The sequence below is a fragment of the Heterodontus francisci genome, chromosome 11, assembly GCF_036365525.1.
Source record: "Heterodontus francisci isolate sHetFra1 chromosome 11, sHetFra1.hap1, whole genome shotgun sequence".
NCBI classification, from domain to species: domain Eukaryota; kingdom Metazoa; phylum Chordata; class Chondrichthyes; order Heterodontiformes; family Heterodontidae; genus Heterodontus; species Heterodontus francisci.
Genome location: NC_090381.1, coordinates 88,619,844 through 88,647,380, shown reverse-complemented (window position 1 = coordinate 88,647,380; position 27,537 = coordinate 88,619,844). Strand labels below are relative to the sequence as shown.

Below are 27,537 nucleotides of genomic sequence, written 5' to 3'. Positions count from 1 at the left end.
GCATGGAAGGCCCTATGAATGCAGAAAAAACATTTTGAAGTTATGTTTTAAATGCACCCATAGTGCCTGAAGCATAATTTTTTGATCAATGTTAATGGACAGTAATTTACTTGGAGTCTGGAAATTCTCCCATAGGTCTTTATTTAAAAAAATCTATTCTGTTATATTGTTTAGTAGGACCAGAGAGATAATGAGAGATATCTGTGACTTGCCTTTGGCAAGCAGTTAATGGCAACTTCTATCAAACTCTAATTATTTTCACTACTCATGAGATGCTTTCCTTTTGCAAAACTAGCAGAATTTTAGAAGTAAACTGCAAATAGCTTCTTGTTCTGTAAAATTTGGAATTGATTATTTAGTTAAAGTGTAATGTGTAACCATCAAGTGCAACTGTGGATGACACATCTACTTAGAACACCGAAGCACGATGCATGAATTCAAGCCAGACTGTACATATGGAAGTTTCCTCTACCTACTGGTTGAATCCAACTCAAAGTAATTGATGGACGTTTCCTCTATTTGTTGTCTGTAAAATTAAATTTTGGGATACTAACATATGAATACTTAATGCATTTGTTTGAAAATGCTTCTTCTGCTATTTGAGTGTTAGCTTGCTTATTTTAAATAGGTTAATGCCTCTGCAAATATAGTGGAGGAAGGAATTTCAAACAACATTTTTGGATAAGATGTTTGACCGAGGCTCCATCTACCTCTCCGGTAGACATAAAAATACTGTAGCACTACTTGAAGAGCAAAGGATTCTCTTATTGTTCTGGCCAAGATTTATCCCTCCGCCAACAGAACCAAAAACAGATTATCTGGCCATTTATGTCATTGATGCTTCTGGCACCTTGATGTACACAAATTGGTTGCTGTGTTTCCTGCATTGTAACAGTGGCTACTTCAAAAGTAATTAATTGGTTGTGAAACACTTTGCGATGTCCTGAGGATGTGACATGCATTAAATTAATGTACTTTGTTTCATTCTTTAAATATGTTACCTGTTTCATGTTGTAATTAAGTGCAAGGTTCTTGGAATTTCAATCCAGCTCTTACTTTGCATGAGACAACATAAGACCTTGCTAAACATGGCACTAATTAGGCAGCCCCCTTCACTGAGACTTGTGAGGGCAAAGTAAATGCCACAGAGGAGCACTGCAGAAGGAGAACTCTGCTGCTGTTCGGATAAAGGTAAACTGTGATAGAAAAGTAAATAGCTATTTACCCTTTATTTACCCACATTGTACAAAACTTGAGTGTTTGATTCTCATTCTGAGGATGAGGACACTTCCCAATGAGCTCACTCAGCACAGAAAGGAACTATTTCTTCATTTATGTTGATGAGAAACTGATGGTGGGAGAAATATATTGTGCTGCCACTTATGAAAAAAAGGAAGAACAGGTCAACTTAAACTGCAATGATCTAAATCTGGCCATGCTCTTGTACTAATAACTCTAACAAATAATTGAAAGTGCAACTCCAACCCTTTGGTGGCTGTGTTTAGTTTTGACCAGATTATTTTAACAATCTTTCAAGTTTCATTACTATTTGCAGTTAATTTGAATAACAGCACAGCATGCAATAAAATTGTGTATGGAATGTTATTCACTAACATTTTATTATATTTTTGCACAGTTTCAACTGGCTCCCATGGCTCCAGCTGTTCTGCTTGTTACACGGTAGGACATCAGGTCCCCTTTTCTCACCATGACTCTCCCAGAACAAGTTCTGATGATAACGAAGTGCTTCCTTAAATGGCAAACAAGTTAATCTGTCCCATGTTCATTTATATCCTACTGGTTGCCTCAAGAGCAGCAATAGGCAAAGGCTGGTAGGGGATCATCTAGTCATCAGTTAAGCAGAGAACTAGAGAACAGATTTTGCGGTTGCAATGATGGGAAAACTGTCAGCATTTGCCATCATTACCCTGTGGAACTGACAACAATTTCTGGCATATGCACATGCACAGTTAAATGCAGAAATCTAGAATCTGCTGTCAGTGATCCTACGCTTCTCCATAGGGTGTACTTTTGAAGCCCCACAGATGGCAATCAACTAGAAAAACTGCTGAAAACTTCCCCTTTTCCGCTGTCATATCACTGTTAAAAATCCCTGACAGAGTTACACGGTGTATATGAGATGTAACTGGGTATGTAATGGCATATTAAGTCATAAATACAGCTAAAAAACCTCCATGACCCTGGTAAATGAATTTTATATTTATGTAATGTCAAATTTTTCCATTATGATAAAAAAAAATTCATAGTTATTTTAATATAACAATAACATTTTTTAAAGTATGATTATGATATTTCAGCTTCTAATGTGTAATGTCCCAATCTTTATTTTACTCTCTGTAAAATGTATAGAGAGTGTGGGATAATCAGTGTTGTGACCTGAAAGAGCTGTAAGTGAAGATCACTAGAGGAAGTGATGTTGTGTCATACATGACCAGTCAGTTGTGACTGCAGCCTGACAGAGCAAGATGTGTTTAGATGTAGCTCGCGCAGTAACTGTTTATATATATATATATATGAACAGACAAATTAGCAGCAGGAGTTGGCCACTCGGCCCCTTGACATTACTCTGCCATTCAATAAGTTCATGGCTGATTTGATTGTAACCTTGAATCCACATTCCTGCCTATCCCCAATAACCTTTCACCCCTTGATTATCAAGAATCTATCTACCTCTGTCTTAAAATATTTAAAGACTCTGCTTCCACTACCTTTTGAGGAAGAGACTCATAACCTTCTGAGAGAAAAAAATTCTCCTCATCTCTGCCACCCCTTATTTTTAAATAGTGACCCCTAGTTCTAGATTCTCCTACAAAGGGAAACATCTTTTCCGCATCCACCCTGTTAAGACCCCTCAGGATCTTAAATGTTTCAATCAAGTAGCCTCTTACTCTTCTAAACTCCAGCAGATACAAGCCTATCCCGTCAAACCTTTCCTCATAAGACATATATATGTCTCATATATATGTCCCAGTTAAAGTATAATAAAACCCACGTTTACTTTGGATATTACTTATAGTCCTATGAGTCTTACAACAGATAACACACCAAAGGAACAGCTAATATTACAAACAGTACTTCCTGCTTTGATGTCTGTAAGAATTCTTCAATGAAATTGGTTGCTTACCCTGCTTGATGACATCAGTGTTGCTAGAAGCCTGGAGATCCGTTTGACTTGGTGCCAGATTCAAATTAATTTCAGGAAAGGGGAAATTCCCACCACTAAGATCATTAGCTCTTTGTGGGCAGTTTTCTTTGAGGTCAGCAGTGATGATGTCACTTTGCCGCTGACTGCAATATTTGGGCTATTGTGTGGTGCCGGGGAAACATAAAGATAAAATAATACTTTACAAAATGAGGATAGAAAGAAGGAAGGATTAAGGAAATAACTGAAAAATATCTAAGAAAGCTATTTTTTTCATGGTCTGGATACTTAGTTGAATTAATGACCTGTGAGGGCATTTACTGGGGATTGTAATTTTCTGAATCTAAGAGTGACCTTCATTGCAACACTTGTTTCGATTCTAGTAAGACTGATCCTATCTTTGATTTCATAATCAGTCCAATCTTTTTTGCAATTGTTGATTCTGGGTCATGTGACAATTTCATTGATTTCTTCCTAACCCCAGAACATTTAATGCAGTCTCTCTTCTTGAGCTTTCACAGCCAGTTTTGTCAGCTCCATGCTCTGTGACCAGTAATCTATGCTGCATTAGTCTGTACTCAGTAAGTTTGGAGCTTTAGACTGTCTGAACTTATATTTTTTGTCAGTGCAGTTTACCAAACACCATGAAGTTGTTTTTTGCATTAGGGGTCTGTTTGCAGCTATGTACATCTTGGGTTATGTCATCAGACTCTTATGTCGCAGTTGCATGCAATGGGCAAGAAGTGCTAGCTGTGGCAGAACTCGCAGTTGATCACATCAATAAAGACCGAAAGCATGGATACAAGTTCAGCCTGGACAGAATAGAAAATGCCCAGGAAATGAAGGTACGTCAGCAAGAATGGTTGAGTAGTTTATTTCCCTGACTACTGGTGTTACAAATTCATGAATAGAAAGCGGTTTGATAGGGCAGAAATGTTGGTTCCCTGACAGTGTAGTAGATTTTGCCCCAGAATGAATTTTGGATCTGGGTAGAGGGGAGGGGATGAGGAAAGCTGGAGACGCCCAAGTTGGTTTTGTGAAGCCCAAGGAAAGACTGGTGATCCTGTCAGCCCACAGAAATCAAGAAAAACTTATCCATTGGTTCCTCTTTGACCCAGATACTAGGTGCAGCTTGCACAGCACTTGCTTCACCCAGTTTAGTCCTAAAATGTCATTGGGGACCTACTGACAATATAGAATCCTGAGTTTAATATTTAAATTAGCCGTGTGCCCTCTGCAGATGGCTGCCTAGGCCACCTATTTGGAGGACCCCAGCAGTATTGTGTTGGCCACAGGGGAAACAGTGTGGTGAGTTCTTTCAAGCTGTTTCTGGTTGTTGCAGCCTACATTTTTGCTGGGCAGGAGGCCTCCAAAATTCAGCCCGCTGTGTCACAGGATACTGGATTGTGCCTGATTCATAATTCAGAAATAATGTTGCGGGGAGAGAGAGAGAGAGATGGTGGGGGCTAAATTGGATAGCCCCTGAAAATGGGTGTGAGAATCACAATGCATGATTGTTCTGTGCCTGTTCATTGCAATGCAGGCAGCACATCAACTTTGTGTTGCTGCGGATTTGAATGATTTTAGCTTCCAGCCAGTGCTAACTGCACACTGGAGGTCTTAGTGGAAGAGGTGGAAAGGAGGAAGACATCCTGTATCCGTAGGATTACGGGAGGCTCTCCAGACAAACACTCAGAAGGCAGTGGGAGCAGCTGACTGTGGAGGGCCTCAATACAGTATCACAAGAAGATGAATGACCTCACACAAGTGTTCAAGGTCAGTGAATACATCTTCAAATGCCATAACTTACCAACAGCATGACTGGCCTCAGAGATTGCTCATTTCATTGCACCCCCAGCACTCACTTCATTTTGAGTAATCGGGACTCACACCTAACATTCATAAGCTTCAGCACACCCTCACACACACCACACTGCTGCAAGCCTCAAACACACACCTCATAGTTTACGCACATTCAACCATGACAATTACATCACCCAAACAGATTGCACAACACTCACTGACACACCTCTCTCTTCCAGGTCGTTTGTGAGGACAGCGTGGAACAGGCTGATATGCTCGAACAGGTTGAGGTTAAGAGGGAGGATGTGCTGGAAATTTTGAATGATATGAGGACAGATAAGTCCCCGGGGCCAGACAGGATATACCCAAGGATATTACGGGAAGCGAGGGAAGAGATTGCTGCGCCTTTGACGATGATCTTTGCGTCTTCACTGTCCACTGGAGTAGTACCGGATGATTGGAGGGTGGCAAATGTTGTTCCCTTGTTCAAGAAAGGGAATAGGGATAACCCTGGGAATTATAGACCAGTCAGTCTTACGTCGGTAGTGGGCAAATTATTGGAGAGGATTCTGAGAGACAGGATTTATGATTATTTGGAAAAGCATGGTTTGATTAGAGACAGTCAGCATGGCTTTGTGAGGGGCAAGCCTTATTGAATTCTTTGAAGATGTGACAAAACACATTGATGAAGGAAGAGCAGTGGATGTGGTATATATGGATTTTAGAAAGGCGTTTGATAAGGTAGGCTCATTCAGAAAGTAAGGAGGCATGGGATTCAGGGAAATTTGGCTGTCTGGATACAAAATTGGCTGGCCCATAGAAGTCAGAGGGTGGTAGTAGATGGAAAGTATTCAGCATGGAGCTCGGTGACCAGTGGTGTTCCACAAGGATCTGTTCTGGGACCTCTGCTCTTTGTGATTTTTATAAATGACTTGGATGAGGAAGTGGAAGGCTGGGTTAGCAAGTTTGCCGATGATACGAAGGTTGCTGGAGTTGTGGATAGTGTGGAAGGCTGTTGTAGGTTGCAACGGGACATTGACAGGATGCAGAGCTGGGCTGGGAAGTGGCAGATGGAGTTCAACCTGGAAAAGTGCGAAGTGATTCATTTTGGAAGGTCGAATTTGAATGTGGAATACAGGCTTAAAGACAGGATTCTTGGTAGTGTGGAGGAACAGAGGGATCTTGGGGTCCATGTCCATAGATTGTTCAAAGTTGCCACCCAAGTCGATAGGGTTGTTAAGAAGGCATATGGTGTGTTGGCTTTCATTAACAGGGGGATTGAGTTTAAGAGCCGCGAGGTTATGCTGCAGCTCTATAAGGCCCTGGTTCGACCACACTTGGAATATTGTGTTCAGTTCTGGTCAGCTCATTATAGGAAGGATGTGGAAGCTTTAGAGAGGGTGCAGAGGAGATTTACCAGGATGCTGCCTGGACTGGATGGCATGTCCGACGAAGAAAGATTGAGGGAGCTAGGGCTTTTCTCATTGGAGCGAAGATTGATGAGAGGTGACTTGATAGAGGGGTACAAGATGATGAGAGGCATAGATAGAGTGGATAGTCAGAGACTTTTTCCCAGGGTGGAAAGGGCTATCACCAGGGGGCATAATTTTAAGGTGATTGGAGGAAGGTTTCGGGGAGATGTCATAGGTAAGTTCTTTACACAGAGAGTGGTGGGTGCGTGGAATGTGTTGCCAGCGGTGGTAGTAGAAGCAGATACGTTAGGGGCATTTAAGCGACTCTTGGATAGGTACATGGATGATAGTAGAATGAGGGATAGGTAGTTAGTTTGATCTTAGAGTAGGTTAAAGATTTGGCACATCATTGTGGGCCGAAGGGCCTGTACTGTGCTGTACTGTTCTATGTTCTATGTTCTAGGTGGTGCATAACTGGAGGTAGCAGGAGCCTACATATTCTACCCCCTGTGAAGGAGATGGTGCTGGCCGTTAGTGAGAAGCCAGTTGCTGAGGCCCTGGCCAGCGCAGGAACTGAAACCATTGAATTTGATGGTACCCTCTAACCTAATCCTCCTTTTCACATCCCACCTCCCTCTCGTCCGCACTCTCTTCAGATTTATAAGCTGCAGTTGGAGTAAGCATGCACATCTTGCTTCCCCCCTCCTCGCAGACAAACCTTAACCTTATGACTTTCCCCTTTCAGATACTCAAAAATGCAACGTGGCCAGGCAAGTGGAGGAACAACAAGAACTCAATGATGATGCAGATGCACCGTCACTTGATTTCACACTCTCAGCTACCAGCTCAGAAGCATGACCTACATTTGGTTAAACACTGGGCATGAGTGTTGCTGAATGTGTGTTTAGAAATGGCACCACTGACATCAACTCAGTGTTGGACCCTGATTGACGCGAGATCTACATGTTCTGCATATCTCATGTGGCCAATCATTGCACGCTAATAGCCTCACCAATAAAACTTCTGGCATGATGCACCTCAAAAGGGGTGCATATGTTACGGATGCTGTTTTGGAGCTCAAAGGGCAGTGGTTCTCAAAGTGTGGTCTGTGGACCACTGGTGATCCGCAAGGATCCTCCAGGTGGTCCACGGGCTGGTCCAAAATGCAAGTCATTGATGCGCACCGCCACAGCCGAGGCCATATGAGAGAACAGGCCAGAACCATCATCCCCACCACTCGCGTGACGTCACACAACCAGACAGGCTCCCACATGCCAGAAGATTATTGTGATGATTTTATAACACATATTAATGTTGATGCTTTTTCTCTGACATGAATTAATCATTTACTTATATTTAATTAAAAAAATTAATGCACAGGAATTTATTCCATTTGGTAGCAAAAAGGCACCAAAATATTTAGAGTTTCCACATTCTCTCCATTCTTCCAATTAATTCTGGTTTTTTTTGTGATGGCAAGTGAAAGTGGGTGATGTCGGACCGGGAGGTAATCAACAGGGTCTTTTGTCCCGCCAAAGTGATCCATGGACAAAAATCTTTGAGAACAACTGTCTTAGGGCACTTGTGGCAGCCAAACAAAAGGCAGTAACAAGCAATGTTCCCTCTAAGCTGTGTGACCATAACCTGAACATTCCTGTGCAGGCCTTGTGCGAGTCAACCCCTTTAATTTAGGGTGCGTGCGCACGCAACCATGCAGAAACATTTAAAAGGCCTGCGCACTTAAATGGATCTGCCACGCACAATAAAAGAGGGTACATTGGCAACAAGCCCAATTTCATATCCACAGCTGTGCATGCTAAGTTGAAAGCGTTAAGATTTAACTGAATTTAAAATTTCACTGTAAGACTATCAGGTTTTCAAAGTAGCTAGCAGTGTATGGACAGTTGAATGAATTTTCAAATGCTACCAATGGTATTGAAGCAGAAAGGAAGAGGAGGAAAGACAATTGACTGGTGCACAACCAAACTTACTAGTGCATTAAGGTATGATTAGCAGGATGTTAAAGGCAGTTATTGATTCCTTCCATGAAGAGTACTATATTGCACTCTCGCCATATACTAAAATAATGACCTGAATCACCACGCTTTCATTGCTGTTCCTATATATGAGCCTGAATACCAAGATTCATATGTCTTCTGTGCAAAAAGCATCATGATGAAACATTTTGCAGAATGTTCATTCGGTTCATCTGCCTACTTCACGCTTTGTCCCTGCATCAATTTTTGCTTCCACTGTGGTTGCCCTTGGTGATTGTGACAGGTTGTGTATTCTACTTTCTAATTTCTTGCTTCTTCAAACTCCTACCTCACTTGGAGAAGCAAATGTGGTGGCACACTGCTGCTGCTTAATGGAGACCTTGTGACTCACCTGTGATGAATGCTTTGTTTCTGCTGGAGTGTGAACTGGTCTTGCCTCTACAGTAAGCAACTCTGTGGGTTGAAGTTTGTCACTATGGCAGGGTTCCTGATGCTGGGCCGGAAAGCCAGGGCACCTCAGCCATTTGGGAGACCCCTCGGCTACATTTTTCAAATAACTGCCTGGTGCCAGAGGTCCTGTCCCTTTACAAGATGAGAGCCCACCTCCAAGAGTTGCTGGCCAATCGGTAGGTGGTGGGGGGGGGGGGAGGGGTAGTGGGTGGTGGGGGTGTTTTCTTTTCCACGGGGTTGGTCCTTGCCACTGGGGAGGGTCCCCTCTATGGCCCATAGAGTGCCTGATCAGGAGCTACCCCCACCTAGCTCACATGGACACTGCCAGGTTTTACTGGGCAGTCTCCCCATGTAGCAGGCGTTGGTAAAATGCTAGGGGCGGCGAGAAGAGGCACTTAAGTGAACCTTAATTTGCCACATGAGGGACTCCATTGGCCTCTGAGTTGGAAGGCTATTCTCCACCTCCATCACCACTGACAAAATTCCTTGCTGTCGGAAAGGCAACAGGCACTCCGCTCCCCACCTCCCATTGCCATTTTATCATTTTATGGCCCTCCTCCACTTCTCAGTGTGTCCCTACAAGGCAAGCAAAATTCAGCCCAGTGTCTGCACTGGCTAGCTGCTACTGTTTCCTACCTGTTTCTTTGGCAATCCTCTGAAGATTCAGCTGGCAGACAGGTTCTCACCTATCTCTTAGACTCACAGCACACGGAGCTTATATCGTGAGCTTGTCCCATGCCATAACACAAGTCAAGGTGGGTGGCACCCAAGTTAGAAGCTAAATCAAAACTGCAACAATGCGGGGAAGTGGGTGAGCCACTCATAAAATAATGTGATGTCAAATGGATACCTGACTATAATATTATCAATGTTATTGAACTACTTAAAAACTGTTATCATGCAGCTGAGTACCCATGCTTGCACAGAGCAAAGCAATTCTACGAAAGTGGCAATGCAGTTTGAGAAAATGTTAATATTCTTATTCCACATTGAGTTCTTTACAACTATTTCCTTTGCAGGCAAGTGGGACTGATGTCCATTATTTGGACATTGAGGTTCGAGAGACGAAATGCCATGTTCTGAGCCGTAAACCATTGAATGACTGTGAAATCCGATCATTCAAGGAAACTGTGAGTATTCTTCCCTTAAACTTCTATAAATGTATTGCAGTCTTACTTAAAATTTGATAACTATATGACTGTTACATTCTGTGGGGAGCTGGTTATAGGGTTGCAAGCATGGTGGGGAATGTGGTCTGATACTTGTATGTCATTTCACTGTGACCTGAACTTGGGAAACTCCTATTGGGAAAATCTGTGTTAAAGTGGAGAAAAAAAATTCAGGGAATGCATTGACTCATATCTCTTTCATATACCTCAGCCTACGTTTCCTGATTGGTGTGTTATCTGATTCAAAATAAATCGTATAGTGCTGGGGCTAAAGAAATGTTGAAAAAATCTAGTTTATAACGTCCAGTACAAGATTGCGAAAGCAACAAAAGTGTGAAAAAAAGACATAGGAATGGGAAAAAAATAAAGGCAGTGTGGGAAATGAAGTTGGATTTAGTTCTCATTTTCTTGATGACAAAATTTGATTGAAAACCTTAACAACCTTAAAAACTAATGACTCCATCATTTTAGCTTACATTGTGGACCTTTCTGAACAGCCTGATCAGAATCTAACTGGGTGCCAATACTTGCAAGCTATGAGAATGTAAAAACAGGAGAAAAATAAATTACAAAATGGGGACGGGAAAAAATCAAGTGGTACTTTGCTGGTGGGCAATTGGCATGGCTTAACTTCAGAGGTAAATGTTTGGGCCTGAACTTCCAATCTGGGGAAAAATGGAAAGCAGATAAATCACTCACCAGAAGCTAGAACCTGGTTCCAATGGGATTCTACTCCATTTCTGATTCCTATTTTCCAGTAGGATGAGGAGAGGGTAATTCCTCTCCCTGCTGCCTTCCTCACAGATTAAGCAGGAGTGTCTCAGGTATTCCCTGGTACCCCAGGATTTCAACTCTGTATGTTGTTACAAGGTCACAGCAGAATTCTTGCCAACTGAGAGCTGATGTGAATTCTGCTAAAGACCAACAAAGGACCCAAAACTCTAATAGGCAAACAGGGGATTAATTACCTTTGGTCTTCCAAGATATTGCTCCTTTAGGAGCTCAAGCTGATTTCAAAAATTTTTTTGAAGCATCCTTACAGGTACCAGTGGTCTGACCCCAAAGTTACAAAACTATTGTCCCTGGAACTTGGGCTAGGGCCTGCACCTTGTGGACAAGTGAATGGGACTCCCTGTTGCTCAGCTCTTTAAACAAACAAGTTTTGATATGACATTTTAAAGATCAAAGTAAAGAACACTTATGGAGAATATGGTTGAGTGTTTGGCTGTGCAGTAAAATATATGTTGGTGGAAAAGACATTGTAATCATTTTGTTGACCAATTCTCAGTTGCCTCTGTCATCCACAAGAATCAATAATCTATTATTACTAATGTAGCGGCAGTGACAAAATGGTCTTCCCTATTCGTTGTCAGACAGGAACATTGAAAAACTGAGCAATAAAATAGGTCACTGAAAATCCAGCCAGAAATTTTCTGTAGTCCAAAACGTTTGCAAAAGAAACATTCTACATGCTAATATTAAATTCCTTTGCCCACTGTTAACACCTTCATTAACATACCAGATGTAGAAATGCCATATGAACATGTTAAGTAATCATATGCGAAGATCTCAAATTGTAATTTCTATTCTTCGTGTTCCCTGTATGATTTACATGCCCATCACCATGAGGCAGTCCATTATCACACAGATAACCAATAACATTGGACATCCTAGTGCAAATCACCAAGTGACTTATACAATGTATTCTAAACATGTTTAAAGTAACTAAAACTATTTTTGTCTCATTGTCATTTTAGAAAGTAGAAGGAGATTGTAAGGTAATCATAGAGACCAAATCTGGAGCTCCTGGTCATGTGAAAGACTACAAGTGTGAAATATCCTCAGGTATTTTTTTGTTGAATTGACATTATTATACAATTCAGAGCTCTATAGCAATAGCAGAGGTGTCGCTGTTTGCTAAGTATAAGTTTGTTGTATCAGTGAAAAGTTACAGTTGCACTTGTAATGCCATAGGCTACAAATTGTTGTTGCTTCTGTTAACTGAATCTTTTTTGGGGTTTTTTGATGGTTACAAAGAAAACTGCTTAATGCGTGATTTTACTGATTTTAGTCTGTGCGTTAAAATGCACGCTTTTATTCCCATGGGATGAGTTTTCTAATGATATGAAAGAAGAAAAAGTCCTGATAATCAGCTGTGAACTGGAATTAAGAGCCAGTTAAAATCTGAAATAGTGTAGGCAAGGCCAGGACATCTGATAACTGAACAATATTACTAAGGAGTGGAGTACAGCAGAGTGAGGAAAACCAGGTTTACTGACCAGGAGCTGGATGCCATTCTGGAAGCAGTCAGGGAGAGGAGGAACATTCTGTATGAGATTAATGGCCACTGCACTCCCTCAGACACACCTGATGCAGCAGAATTGGGCAGCTGTGTTACAATCAATGAGTGCAGTGTCCAGGATCTGCAAGACCTGGAAAGACGTCAGGAAAATGGGTCTGACCTTAAGAAATCTGATCAGGTAAGGCAACAATACTGTCCTACATGTCAAAAACTGCCCCAAATACATGTGCAAGGAAGTCATCTCTGTTAACTATTTGACCCATTAATGTTTGAAGATGTTAAGTATTCCTGCCATCATAGAGTCAGGGAAGCCAAGGAATGCTGTGTTTGAATTTGTTCGGGCACATGTTGTAATTACAATTAGGAAGTGCATATGGCAACACGTGTGTATAGCAATAATTCTTAAAGGACTTCAAACAAGACTATGTATCCTCAATTTATAGTATATAGTATACCCTTAAATCTGTGCAGCCATACAACATTGCAATTTGCTCTCTCTACTTTCAATATCTCTGTACTACTATTTTAATTGGCAACAAAAGGCATGAACAAAAAGTAATCAAGGAATTTAAGCCGTTGATTCCACCCTTGAAATCATTGCCTGAGACTGCACTGAGGGAGTGGGAGACAATGTAACTAGAGGCTTCCCTTGATTTCAGGTCTTGCATTATAAAGTTTATGTCATGCCATGTTATTTTGCTGACTGCTTATCATCACAGATTGATTCAATTGGAGGAACATTACATTTGAAAGTAGTGCTTAAAGATGGTTGTTTAAAACAACATTTTGACATTTTGTTTTCTTCTTTCTTAGGATGGAATATCAAATTGCTGCCACTGCCAGTATCTCTGAGCCATTACCATCTCTGCTAATCACCAGCTCAGCTAAATAGTGAGACTGAGAGGAAATGCAGTTGAGTCACAGTGCTGGTGAGGAGGAGCAAGTGGTGTAAGCCGCTGAAGGCTAAGCTTCTGCTGGACAGAGATCTAGCATAGTTCTGCCCCTGTTTCAGCGCCTAGGGATTTCAGACTTCATCGAACCTATTTATAAAAGAGATTTGAGCTGGATCAATCTAAGTCATTTATGTTGATGCAAAACACACTATGAAAATTGGGTGGAGAATGGAAGAGTTTACTGCATAGATTTGCACAGTTGTCTGCACTGTAACTTATCAGCGAGCAGATGCAGCAGAACCCTTAGTTGCTCATGCCATAGGCACAGTAGCTGCACAATCTCTCGAAGTTGCTTTAGAAGCTTTGGGCTTCAATCTTTCAGGGTCATGACTTGACCAGCTTCAATATGTTCAGAGATTGCACAGAAGCAACTTGAGGCAGAGATTCACAAATCTCACAGTGGCCCAAAGTTCTGTTCTCAGACAGATCAGTGGACAAGCTGAAGGAGTGTCCAGCAGGGACATGCCTGGAGTATGAGTGGACCAGGCAACATCACATCCAGTCTATCAAACATCAATGCACAAGTGATAGTGGATATGACAGAAAGTGAGCAATCCAGTTACCCGCAACAACATTGAACATAGCTGATTCAGATGCAGAATCATCACAATGCAAACCGCAAGGAGGTATAAGGCCATCAGAATCTCACCCTGCAGCTTACCTGTACAATTCCTCCTTCCCACAGTGGAGAGTAGTAAGTTAGGTGTTACACACCAAGCACAAACTACAAGCACTGAGAAGCACTGTGGGAAATCATGCCAACAACATTCACTGCACCACACAGTGGATTGAACAGGTATACTGTTTGAACATTATGTTATGTACTTATTTGTAATAACACATGAGCTCAGCAAAAGATGATAAGAGATGGTATTTGGGAAGCTGCACAGGAAAATGTAGGGGAAGGTAATTGGGTCCAGTTACTTTGGTGTAGCTGTGGCATTCATTGGAAGTTTTCCTTTATCAGTGCTTGGAGCACTAATCTTTCTCACTGCATTGTTAGTTCAGCAGCACATTGCCATATTTTATCCTTTTACTCTACAATGGTTTGTCATCCACTTTTTGTATTTACATATCAGGGAAAATTATTCATAAAACTCTGGCAGGTTATCATGTAAGATACTGACTGATCAATTGAGTTTCTGAAGATCTGCTTTAACATCTCAATCGTACATTTAATAATCATTTTGGTTGTAACATGAAGTTTGTTGTACCTGCACTCTGCTTCTCCCACAGGCCATAACTGCAGTGGAACAATGCTTCCATTCTTTTTTCCCTTCAAATAATGTTGTCATGGATGATTCCATAAAATGAAGACATTATAGGAGCTATTGGGGAAACAGGTATCAACAAGATGATTCAAATGCAAAATACTGTGGACACTGAAAATCTGAAATATATAAAAAACCAGAAACTGCTGGAATTACTCAGCCAGTGTAGGTCAGATGGTCGGCGCAACATCGAGGGCCGAAGGGCCTGTACTGCGCTGTAATGTTCTAATTCTAATTCTAATTCTAATGTCTGGCAGCATCTGTGGCGAGTGATGCTGCCAGACCTGCTGTGTATTTCTAGCATTTTTGTTTTCATTAAACATACATGTTTCTGTGCATGTGATCACATATTGGCTGGTGATTGAAAGAATCAAATTCTTTTCAGTTCATAAATGACACAGCATTATACACAGGGAGCCAAATGGCAGCATAGGTTCAATCAATGACTCCTTGAACATTGGGAAAACTGGCTGATCTGTACAATCGGGTTACTTTCTCATGTTGTTGCTGTCGATCAGTGGTGGAAATAATGAAATTGTCGGCCATGCTGAATGATGCATTTGTGATTTACTGGATATCTCTTAACAATAGACTAGCTAGCACTTCAAATAACCCCATCCATAGTCAGATAGGAGTCAGATACATACAAATTGAGAGTCAAGATGATTTTGATGGCATTTAGGAGTGCCACATGAATGTATGGATGTTTCTCTTCCTGAAAGAAATGGCGAAGATCTATCACGGTCTCCTTGCTGAACCTCAGCCACCTTATGTATTTATCTTCTGTCATTCCCAACTAATTGTGCCTGCGACGGTAGACCCAATTGGTTACAAACTGGGAGGACCTGGCAGCATGCCTAGTGTGCTACCTGGCCTGATAGGCAGTCCTTTTGTGCCTTTTGCTGGTCCTCCACTTCCAATTGCAGTCCTAGTAGAATAGAGATAGAGCCTTAAAATGAGAAATGGGAACTTCCTATATTAACAGCACTGTTGAAGCATCTTTACCACAGAAGCAGTTCAAGAAGACATCTCACCTTCTCAAGGGCAAATAGAATTGGCAATAAATGTTGGCCTTGCTAACAATACCCATTTCCCAAGAAACAACTATTTGCACTGGTCAGGGTTACAAGTCTTAATTATTATCCCAAGACTCTGTTGGAAAGTGCACCTGTTTGAACAGGATGGGGTTTCACTGTTCTGCCTCCCATGTACAAATGAACGGCCCATATTCACTATCCGGACTCACACATGGAGGTCATTCATAACTCTGATCTCCCATCCCAGGAGGGTTTCTTTAAAGAGCCGATAGTTAGCCCACATTGCACGTAAAGCTTTGCTAATTGTCAATGAGTGCAACAAATTACAATCTGCTTTTGAAATTGTTAAGGGAAAAATTAGTTTCTGAAGGTGAATGGATGGATCTGAAATTGTTCAAATAAAATAACTAAGCATATATATCTTTATGACATATTTACAGGTAGCTAGTCATGAAGCAACAGCTCAGAAAAGTTGGCATTTGATAAAATGTTGATGAATGAATCTAAAATGAATATTAAACAGTAATTGCTGATGAGAATACTGGGGAAATAGTAGGGTTAAGTTACTGAAACATGAGAAAATACTGCTTTATAACAAGATACTTCAATAGGTAATTGTGCTGTCCAGTGTGAAACTGAGCCACACGGACCAGGAGGGTACCAAGATCAATTGCTTCTATAGGTTGAATTAGCTGATCTCAGTTGGGTTGAGAAAAGGGGTTAATTGGTCTTATTTAGGATTACGGAAAATGACTTGGCTCATAGAACAAATACTGTAAATTTCCACACTTCTGTGTGCAGTGGGGTTTCTGTTGGAATTCTGGTGGAATTTGCATCAACTCAGTGAAAGTGCCAGTTCTGAGCAGATGCAAATGACAGTAAATTGCTTGCCCCACAAATAATTTGCCTGGGTGAGGGTTTTAAGTGTGAAGAATGACCTTTTGGGAGAGGTCATGAATGATCACAATATGCAACCATAGCGTTGCATTCGTTAATGTCTCCAGCAGCAAGAGAGAAATTGGAGATTTTTTTTAATGACTGTATCCTGTAATATTTTGCAGATTCAGCAGAAGATGTTTCTGAAAAATGTCCCGACTGTCCACATCTGATAGCTAAAAATAGTACAGAAGCTCAACATGCTGCAAATGCTGCACTTAATAAATACAATCAAATCAGCAACCACACAGTTACTTTTGCACTTCAAGAAATAACACGAGGTTCCACAAAGGTTAGTCAAAAAAGTTTACTTCTTAAACTTTTTCTACAACTTTTCATTGTAATTTATCTCTTATCTTCAGATTTCCTGGTCCTCACACTTTTACTGCAGAGAAGGTAAGTGCCAGGCCTACTATTGGACTAAATGCTAATGTCTCAGATATGTCCCAGCCAAGAGGAGATCCTGCTGCCACTGAAATATCCTCTTCATTCCAATTTCGCTAAACCTACATAAAGATGGTTTGGCACAGATTAGATCAGAAATTAAATAGAATGGAGACGGTATCCATCACACACCAAAGCAATCGGCTTCAATGTTCTTAGTTTCTCTGTTACGTACTCTTGCTTAATGCAGCATTCCTCACGAGAGGGCAGGTGGGCAAGTGACCTTTTACTACATACCTCCCATAAATCCACTGGAACCAGTTGACCATGGAAATTTGGACACCTGGACGAGTTGTACTGGTTCCAGTTGGCCATTTGCACTTGTGACAGTTAAAAATTATATTGGCTCCAGTTGAGACCAGTGAACCTGGTTCTGGTTGAAAATTATATTGGCCGGTATTTTCGGCCTTTCACAGGAACAGGCTGGTGGCGGGGGTGGGGGAGGGGGATGGTGCTGTATAATTGAGTGGGAGGCAGGGAGTGCCGATCCCAACCCTTCCCACCCCTACTGCAATTTTACAAAGGGTGGCAGCAGCAGCGGCAGGAAATGCCCGTCCAGCCCAGGCCAATCAGGGCCCTGAAGTGGTCAATTAACTGCCACTTAAGGACCTCTTCCCACCGCCGCAGGTATTTTACCAGTGGTGGGACGTTCAGGCCCCCAGAACGCTGCCAGGTAAAACCTGGCGGCCTCCTTGTGGGTCGGGGTGGGCATGCTGTGCCCCATGGAGGGCCACCCCTGACCCCAATCGCCCCACCCCCCCACTGAAGGAAAGCTACCCCCCCAAACCAACCTCCCTTGCCTCGCTGGGGCCTGGCCGATTGTGCCCGACGAGGTCCCAAAAACTTACCTGTCTTCCGGGGCCGTCATCTCTCTTGCTGCTGTGGCTGGGTTACAGTCCCACCGCTCCCGGTGGCGCTGCTGGGACTGAGGGTTGCCAGTCCGCTGATTGGCTGGCAGCTCCATTCGGCGGGATTTCCTGCCTCAGAGAGGTAGAAGTCCTGCCCAAGGACAATTAAGGGCCTGGGGAGCCTAAAATCACGACATGACTCCCGAGGCCTGATGGAGGCGGGCTCGTCCCCGACTTTTTGGCCGATGGGCGGACCTGCCGCCCAATGTAAAATTCCGGCGATTGTTTTCAGTTGAGACCGATGAACCTGGTTCCAGTTGAAAATTATATTGCTTACAGTTGTGACTAGTTAGACTGGTTTCTGCCTCAACTCGTTCTATTTGAGACCAGAGTATAAAATTGTGTAAAGTGTTATGTACCATTAACAAGTAAAAATACCTATGTGGATCGTGTTGTCAAAGAGTCATAGAGTTATACAACACAGAAACAGGCCCTTCAGCCCATCATGTCTGTGCCAGCCATCAGGCACAGCACTTGGCCCATAGCCTTGAATGCTATGGCATTTCAAGTGCTCATCTAAATACATTTTAAATGTTACGAGGGTTCCTGCCTCTACCACCCCTACAGGCAGTGTGTTCCAGATTCCAACTACCCTCTGGGTGAAATTTCTTTTCCTCAAATCCCCTCTAAACCTCCTGCCCCTTTATCTTAAATCTATGCCCCCTGGTTATTGACCCCTCCATTAAGGGAAAATGTTTCGTCCTATCTATCCCCTCACAATTTTGTATACCTCAATCAGGTCCCCCCTCAGCCTTCTCTGCTATAAGGAAAACAACCCTAACCTTTTCAGTCTCTCTTCATAGCTGAAATGCTCCAGCCCAGGCAACATCATGGTGAGTTCACAGCTTAAAGCTTCCCTGCCTCCTTAATTCAGCATTAATTGACAATGATTTGGGAATCTCATTCAGAGAAATCTCTGATGTGGGAGATGGAAATATCACAGTGGTACTTTTCTGACATGACTGCTATAGTTTAACACACTTTCACAGCTTCACTAATTCACCCTGCTGCTAGCTTATGGAGTTCACCAATACAGCATGAATTTCACAATGTCACCAATCGATCATGCTGCTACTTTGCAGGTAGGTGCACAAAAGTGTTTCAAGATCCTCTTTTGCTTTCAGGTAATCCTGGCAAAGGAGGACATTTTTTGCTGCAATGGCTGCAAAGTTTGGATTTGTAATCCTAATAAAAGCAATGATTGACTCATTTAATTACTTACTATGAACATTATTGTGATTATGCTTCAGGGGCCTGGGACTCCAGTGTTGGTGGAATTCGTCATCCGGGAGACACCATGTGTCAAAGGCAGCCTTGTGTGTCCTCTGATTGCCCTTCTATCTCCTGTGAGTACATTGTAGTCAGAATAGATAAATAATGCAGACTGAGTTACAGATTATAATCAAATCAAAACATTTAGGTGGTTTAGAAATAGTATAATAGATGTTGATTTTACAATAATTGAGAGGTTCTGATGCTTTATTTCTTGGATAATGGGAATTTGGGAAAGAATAAAAGACTTTAATGTAAGAAAGGAGTTCAGATGGTTTGGGTAAAGCATAATGAAAATCTAGCAGTGAGTGTAACCCAATTAAGGGCTTGAAATGGTTTAATTAAAGAATAATTGAGTCCCAAGATTGATTTACAGGTACTAACTGTATGTGTGTTTATGTTTGCAAGGGACTTTGGAAGTGTGTTTGAAGCATAGCTGAAGCTTTGTGAACCATACTGTGAAGTTGCCAATAAGTTTCGTGTCAGTATTTGTCACCACACCTCAGTCTCATGATAGTTGCTAAATGTCTATCAGATCCTTGAAGGATATGTTTTAATTTACACACATGGGCTGATCACTGCCAGCAGGCTAAGCTCCTACCAATGTTGTTGGGTTAAATGTTGTTACACTTAATCTACTGGTGTGAATGCTAACAGCTGATTGATAGTAGTTGATATTCTGGCCGCATATTCTGAGTTCATTCATTGGAGCACCAACATTATGCATGCTCACCATCATATGCCTTACATTATGTGGCTGTTATCTTGTACTACTGATGAATCATCTGTCAAACTAAGGAATCGAATCCATGCTGGTAGGTAGGTACAGACAGTAGCATTTATTTACATCATGGGCTTTGTGATGAATCTTCATGACAGTGGAGCGGACACATCTTTGCACTGCCTTAGATAAGTTTCAGTGAAGGAGACATAGTTAGAGGTGATTTTGATTTGGCAGCTATAATCTCTAAGTTTTGTACCACATTTGTAACCAGTTGTGTAAATCTGATATGAAAATCCTGTTATTAATCTTAAAATTAGAGCTAGGCCATTTAAGTGAAATCAGAAGCAGCTTTTCACACAGAGTGTAGGAACTCCGCACTCCCAAAGACTCTAGTAGCTGTGTCATTTGAACATTTTAAGACTGAGATTGATAGACTTTTATTAGGTAAAGTTATCAAGGGATATGGAACACTGGTGAAAAAATTGAATTGAGTTATAGATAAGGCATGGTACAATTCAATGGTGGAACTGGCTTGAAGGGCTGAATGGCCTAGTCCTGTTCCTATGTTTCCATGTTCCTATATCTTCCAAAGACATTGAACTCTAAGTTTAACAGAAACTTACACTTGATTAGATGATAGGATAGATCAGCAACAGCTACAAATATTGGGATTGGGCCTGAAGTAGTTTCTAACTCAGAATGGATCCAAATCTTGTTGATCCAGAATATGAATTACTTAAAAATTCCTTTATAAAGATTAGTTCAGATTTGGATGATGCAATGATCCATTGAGGTAAAGTTTCAGGTTTTCTGTAAGTATTTCAGAAAACATTGTAACTGCTTCACAGAGGTTTAGAGTGTGAAATCTGGAAAAATTGTAATTTAGAATCAGCACAGTGATGTTGTGATCACATGGTTCCGATGGGGAGTATTTATAGGGGGCGAGGGTCAGAGACAGGACAAATACATTGTCAGCTGGATTGTCCAATCCATGCTACCTGCAAAAATAGCTCCCCACTGGCAGCATAGAGCATGGAATTAACCCTCTGATTTCGGCATTAACCCTCTGCTCAGCCTTGATTAAAGAAGGTGTGCACGGGGTTTGCAATGTGAAACCATTAGACATTTGATCATTATATTTATTCCTGTCTTTTACCTTTTTGTAGGATCTTGCATTCTGTGTAGCTTCTGTCACTCCTGGCAATTCTGGTGAAGAGACAGTTGTTGTGGACTGTGAGATCTACAGCACAAAGGTAATGCCTTCATCTTCAGTGAAAAACGTATAGTACAAAAAGAGACAAACAGTAATACAGGACTATAGCTACAGATCAACACTTAAACACACAATACATCATCTGCAGCAGATATTTTATCAATAATGTTTACAACCTGCTTAACCTTATTCAGAAAGCACAAGTCACCACACCTCAGGATGAATATATTGAGCTTGGAGAGAGTAAAATATAGATTATGAGGCTAGATTGCATAAACTTGCCAAACATTCTGTTACGTTTAATAAGTCGAGGAGCGATATAATTGAATTGTTTAAAATGATAAATAATTTGATAGGGTGGATACAATGTAGTTATTTCCTCTGGTGGGGGAATCCAAAACAAGGGACACAGTCTTAAAACTAGAGCTAGGCCATTCAGGTGGCACTTCTATACATCAATGGCGTTGATGTTGAGTCATTGAAATTTGCAAGACTGAGGTCGACAGTTATCTTAGGTAGAGGCATGAAGGGCTATGGATCAGACGTGGGTAACTGGAATTAAGATGCACATCACCCATGATCTCATTGAATGCAGAACAAGATTAAGGGACTGACTGGCGTACTCCTGATCCTCTGCTCCTTTGGATGATGTTTACATTTCATTGTTGGGGTAGCAGGTATCTTCAAAAGTAACATTATAAGCACAACTTTCAGATTTATATCAAGTACTCTTGGTTCCAGTCATGCGGAGCACCCTCATATATTTGAATCAATTCATTATGTAGCCTGAGTGAAATAAAAAATCCTGCATCTGGTTAAAATGGCTATACCACATCCACTTTATCCAGGATATTGTAGCACAGTGGTTATGTTACTAATCACTAACCACAGTAATCCAGAGGGCAGCATTAAATGATCCGTAGACAAGTTTAAATCTCACCATGGCAACTGGGGAATTCAACTTCAGTTAATTAAATAAATCTGGAATAAAAAGCTAGTATCAGTAATGATAACCATGAAACTACTAGATTGTTGTAAAAACCCATCTGATTCACCAATGCCGTTTGGGAAGGAAATCTGCTGTCCTTACCTGGTCTGGTCTGTATGTGACTCCAGACCCACAGCAACGTGGTTGACTCTTAACTGTCCTCTGAAATGGCCTAGCAAGCCACTCATTTCTATCTTAAGCACTCACTCCCTCCACCATCAGCACACAGTGGCCGCAGTATGTCCTACCCACAAGATGTGCTGCAGCAACTCGCCGAGGCTCTTTCGACAGCACCTTCCAAACCCGTGACCTCTACCACCTGGAAGGACAAGGGCATCTGGTGCACAGAAACACCACCAACTGCAAGTTTCCCTCCAAGTCACATGCCATCCTGACCTGGAAGTATATTAGGCTGGATTTTGGGGGCGGTTGGTGATGGTTGACAGTGGACTGTCAGTGTTCACCATCATTACTCCTCTGAAACTGATTGCAACATCAGGATATCAGGCAGATTAACATGGAAATAAAAGCAAAATACTGTGGATGCTGGAAATCTGAAATAAAAACAAGAAATGCTGGAACCACTCAGCAGGTCTAGCAGCATCTGTGAAAAGAGAAGCGGAGTTAACGTTTCGGGTCAGTGACCCTTCTTCGGAATCCGGGTCACTGACCCGAAATGTTAACTCTGCTTCTCTTTTCACAGATGCTGCCAAACAATATGTTAACGGTGTGTTGAAAGACAAAGCATTAGTACAGAATAGGTGTTAATGGACTGAATATTGAACAGCAGTAAGTGCAAACCTGAAAAAAAAACACAGTGGGTAAGCAAACTGAACAAACTAAGATGAAATGAAATAAATGCAAAAAAAAAAGATTGTAAAAAATGTAAAAAAGTAAAAAAGAAAAAATAACTAAAAATGAAAGTAAAATGGGGTGCTGTCATGCTCTGAAATTATTGAACTCAATGTTCAGTCCGGCAGGCTGTAGTGTGCCTAATCGGTAGATGAGATGCTGTTCCTCGAGCTTGCGTTGATGTTCACTGGAACACTGCAGCAATCCCAGGACAGAGATGTGAGCATGATTAACATGGAAATCCTGAAATTGTTCTTTGTCAGTGCTCCACCAAAGGTTGTACTGTGGACACACCCCCTCCCCAACCCCCCCCAGAGCTGGGAATCACTGAAATCAGTGTGAATTTCAACTTTCCCGCTTCCACATTGCTGTTTCAATCAGGTATAAACTGGGTTTTAACAATGATGCGATTAATAAAATTTGATGAATAACAGAATTGGCCCTGAAAAAATAATTTTATATTTGTAAAGTGCTGTTAAGTGATTAATTAGTAGATTTTTAAGCTAGTTTTTTTTAAATAATTAAAAAAAAGTTTTGCAGAATATTACACAGAAACATAGAAAATGGGAGCAGGAGTAGGCCATTTGGCCCTTTGAGCCTGTTGCACCATTCATTATGATCATGGCTGATCATCCAACTCCGTAGCCTGTTCCCGCTTTCGCCCCATACTCTTTGATCCCTTTAGACCCAAGAGCTATATCTAACACCTTTTTGAAAGCATTCAATGTTTTGGCCTCAACTACTTTCTGTGGTAGTGAATTCCACAGGCTCACCACTCTCTGGGTGAAGAAATTTCTCCTCATCTCAGTCCTGAAAGGTTTACCCCATATCCTCAGACTATGACTCCTGGTTCTGGACTCCCCCACCATTGGGAACATCCTTCCTGCATCTACCCTGTCAAGACCTGTTAGAATTTTATAGGTTTTTATGAGATCCCTCCTCACTCTTCTGAACTCCAGCGAATGTAATCCTAACTGACTCAATCTCTCCTCATATGTCAGTCCCGCCATCCCAGGAATCAGTCTGGTAAACCTTGGCTGCACTCCCTCTATAGCAAGAACATCCTTCCTCAGATAAGGAGACCAAAACTACACACAATATTCCAGGTGTGGCCTCACCAAGGCCCTATGTAATTGCAGCAAGACATCCCTGCTCCTGTACTCGAATCCTCTCGCTATGAAGGTCAATGGGCTTCTATTATGGCTTCTACCTTCACCCCAAGTGTATGTCCCAATTTTTAATTTGCTCTATGTATTTTTTTTTAAAGTGATTTTTATTTTAGTGCTTTTACTTTCCTGTTTGTGTGTCTGTGAAAATCGTTAATGCTTGGACGATCTCTGATGACATCACTCCAATTCCACACTGGGAATTGCCCCCTAAAGAACTCTGCAATCAGTTGCAGTGCCACTTGTATGGTGATAGATGTGAAATTCTCACCAGAGAGATCGCTTGATCTCTTAGCGAGACTTACTTCGAGGTCGGTGGTGAGCGTCCTTGCGTTGCCATTGACTGCAAACACTAAGCCATTGCTGTTCTTTCATTGTGGCTGGGTCAAAATCCTGTAACTCTCTATCTAATAGCATTGTGTGAGTAACTGCACCACATGGAATGCAGCATTTCAAGAAGGCACCTTCTCAAGGGCAATTAGGGTTGGGCAATAAATGTTGATCTTGCCAGAGATGCCCACATCCCATGGACAGATATTTTAAAAAATTGCCCAAGAGTGGAAGAGAAGATGATAAACCCTTATTGAATACAAGGAAAAGCTATGACTGATTTTATCCACATCCTTACAAAACAACTGTAGGTTGGCATGATCCTGTTCCAATCTTAATCATAGGGACATAGGAGCAAGAGTAGGGCAATCAGCCCATCGAGCCTGCTCTGCCATTCAATTAGATCATGGCTGATCATCTACCGCAAAACCACTTTCCCACGCTATGGCCATATCCCTTGATGTCATTAGTAATCCAGACATCTATCAATTTCTGTCTTGCACATGCTTAATGATTGAGCTTCCACAGCCATCTGGGGTAGAGAATTCCAAAGATTCACCACCCTCTGAGTGAAGAAGTGCCTCCTCATCTCAGTCTTAAATTGCCTGCCCTTTATTCTGAGACTATGTCCCTTGGTTCTAGACTCACCAGCCAGGGGAAACATCTTAACTGCCCTATTTCTTTAAAGCTTTTAGCAAATCTTCTCCAACAGAATGCTCAACTGTTCTGGAGTTCTGTGACAGTCTTGAGATACATTTGGCATTTAATCTTCTGGCCCAAGGAGTGGACAACACACGATCCATACATTTTGGCTGGAGTAGGAAGCACGGTAGCATTGTTCCAGACCAATTACCTGTCTGACTAAAATAGTCATGGCATGGGGATTTTCAGATTGTAAGCACTGGAAGCAGTAAGTTGCCAAGATCATCCAGGCATTTTCTTGGAGCAGTGCATGAGATACCATGCCAGTCAGCCCAGTTGTCTTCTCAATTGGAGATGCATAAAGCATATTTGCTTGTTTGGCCAAGAGGATGTGGGGGAAATATAGTCCAAATTCTCTACCCAGCACTACAGAGCATATAGGGAAGAAAGAATTACACAGGAACAAATTCTATAATCTATGCAATGCTGGCCAATATTCTACCCAATACATGCACTAGTATCACTACATTTTTATTAAACAGATTGCACCATAGTGCAACGTGGAAGCCAGTCCTCTGCAAAAGTGAATCCTCCATAACACATTGCTTCTGATACTGTTCCAATATAATAAAGAACAAACTTGTATTTATATGGCATAGGTCACATATATTCAAGTATCTATTAAATTAATGTCTGGATGCTAATAATCAGGTCAGTCTTTCAAAAACATAAAAAGCGAAGTTTCTTAATCCCTAAGTCAGCAACTATGTGAAAAAGAATGGGTTGTCACAAAATAGCAATGAAATAATTTAAAGATAAAATATAACCCAAACATTGTGACATTGCAGGTAGCAGAGGGTGCTGAAACTGCATCAGCACCAGAAGGGGAAGGCGGCACTGTGGCGGCACCCGGAGAGGAAGGTGGCACTGTGGCGGCACCAGAAGCTAATACTAATGGTCAAGAAGCCGAAGTCCACATTACTTCTACTGCATTACCAGACTTTTCGAGTTTTACTCCAACATTCGGAAAATCTGACAGTATTCCTCCTAAACGCAAACGATCAACGGACGAGTCCTCAGAATCCTCTGAGGAATTGCTTGCCAGCGCTGGGAAACAAACTATCAAGTTCCCTGACCTACCTGCAGATGCGACAACCTGCCCAACAAAACACAAGTATCCTGAAGATCAGTGAACAGATTTAACCCTCTTCTCTCTTTCTAAAAATAAAGCAAAAGCATTCCTCATAATATAGTGCCATATCTTACAGATGGTTAACCACATCAGAACCAGGAATATGTAATGCAAAATTGCCATTATACCCTACCTTCAGGAGATTTACAGTAATAAAGTGTAATTGTGAATGTACATGGGAATTGCACAATTGAAGTAAGTGTCATAATGTAGCAGCAACTTTTCAGCAGAAGACATCTAGGCAGTGTGATTTTTGTAAATCTTGTACTGTTGTGTGACACTGTTACTCTTCATGTGCAATAAAATGTTTGGAATTAGCATACCAAGGAAGAAACATTTTTTTACTGTGTTGCTAAGCAAAGAACTCCAGAGGTGAGGTGAGAGTGACTGCCTTTGCCATCAAGGCAGCATTTGACCGAGTATGGCATCAAGGATCCCTCGCAAAACTGGAGTCAATGGGGATCAGGGGGAAAGCTTTCCGCTGGTTGGAATCATACCTAGCACAAAGGAAGATGGTTGTGGTTATTGGAGGTTAATCATCTCAGTTCCAGGACATTACTGCAGGAGTTCATCAGGATAGCATCCTAGGCCCAACTATCTTCAGCTGCTTCATCAATGACCTTCCATCCTGTAAGTGGTTTTCTCCGGCATACTGAAAACACACCTCTTACTACAAGTGCTGGATGATAGGGATTATATGGACAGATCAGACTCCGACCCACGTTTTCGGGGCTTAACCGTATTGTGGTTAATAAGATTAACAATAACACTCATAAACAGTACAAAATAGTACAATCTTGGCTTGTCCAACAAGCCCTACCATGCTAAATTACCACAGCCTAATAAAAGAACCTTCCCTGAAATAAACTAACACAGGGCCCCCAGCACTAAACCCCTCTAAGGTTTGGTTAGGACTTACAATCACCCCCTCACACAGTTAAGTGGTCTTGGCGAATGTGTAGGTGCAGGCAATATGCTCACCCCGAATGCCCGTTGTCTTGCTTGCAGCTTCATCCTGTACGTCTCGCTCCTGGTTCCATACTGCCGACGCAGTAGCCAGGTTACCAGTCTGAGTCGAGGTCCATTGATGAGGAATGAAGAGCAGCACTCAGCTTCTGGTGGTGTTCCGTTGAATGGAGCCGAGCCCCACTCGGGAGACTCGCTGTAGATTGATGCCGAGGAGGAGCGAGAAGAGCCAGCTCCATATATATCCAAAACCCATCACCTTTTCTCCAGCCAATACTGATCGATGTTTTGACTCAGATGATCTATCTGGACAACCGCGCCGCCCCCCCCACCCCCCCCCCCCCCCA

At 41.9% G+C, this 27,537-nt stretch overlaps 2 protein-coding genes and 1 long non-coding RNA gene across 3 annotated transcripts in view; 2 read left to right on the top strand and 1 right to left on the bottom strand.

Annotated features, from left to right (window-relative positions):
• Positions 1-3,417, bottom strand: part of anos1b (anosmin 1b) — a 238,847-nt gene extending 235,430 nt beyond the window's left edge. The window contains exon 1 of the mRNA XM_068042439.1: positions 3,146-3,417. Within this exon, the coding sequence (XP_067898540.1) occupies positions 3,146-3,160 (15 nt within the window). The 5' untranslated portion in view covers positions 3,161-3,417. The remainder of the gene's footprint in view (positions 1-3,145) is intronic.
• A 240-nt stretch (positions 3,418-3,657) lies between these two features.
• Positions 3,658-26,546, top strand: LOC137375366 (alpha-2-HS-glycoprotein-like). Its single transcript, XM_068042434.1, has 7 exons — positions 3,658-4,008; positions 9,845-9,955; positions 11,752-11,839; positions 16,619-16,785; positions 19,096-19,191; positions 21,008-21,094; positions 25,881-26,546. Exons 1-7 carry the CDS (start codon positions 3,808-3,810, stop codon positions 26,223-26,225), a joined length of 1,095 nt encoding a protein of 364 aa, XP_067898535.1. The 5' UTR covers positions 3,658-3,807; the 3' UTR covers positions 26,226-26,546.
• LOC137375367 (uncharacterized) lies at positions 11,856-13,363 on the top strand. Its single transcript, XR_010975989.1, has 2 exons — positions 11,856-12,474; positions 13,110-13,363. It is a non-coding gene; the product is annotated as an uncharacterized lncRNA (long non-coding RNA).
• Positions 26,547-27,537: the final 991 nt, after the last annotated feature.

Coding starts and splice junctions, on each gene's coding strand:
- LOC137375366 (XM_068042434.1), top strand. CDS start 3,808: ATGAAGTTGTTTTTTGCATTAGGGGTCTGTTTGCAGCTATGTACATCT. Junction 16,786..19,095: donor TAACACGAGGTTCCACAAAG/GTTAGTCAAAAA, acceptor ATTATGCTTCAG/GGGCCTGGGACTCCAGTGTT. Junction 19,192..21,007: donor TGATTGCCCTTCTATCTCCT/GTGAGTACATTG, acceptor ACCTTTTTGTAG/GATCTTGCATTCTGTGTAGC.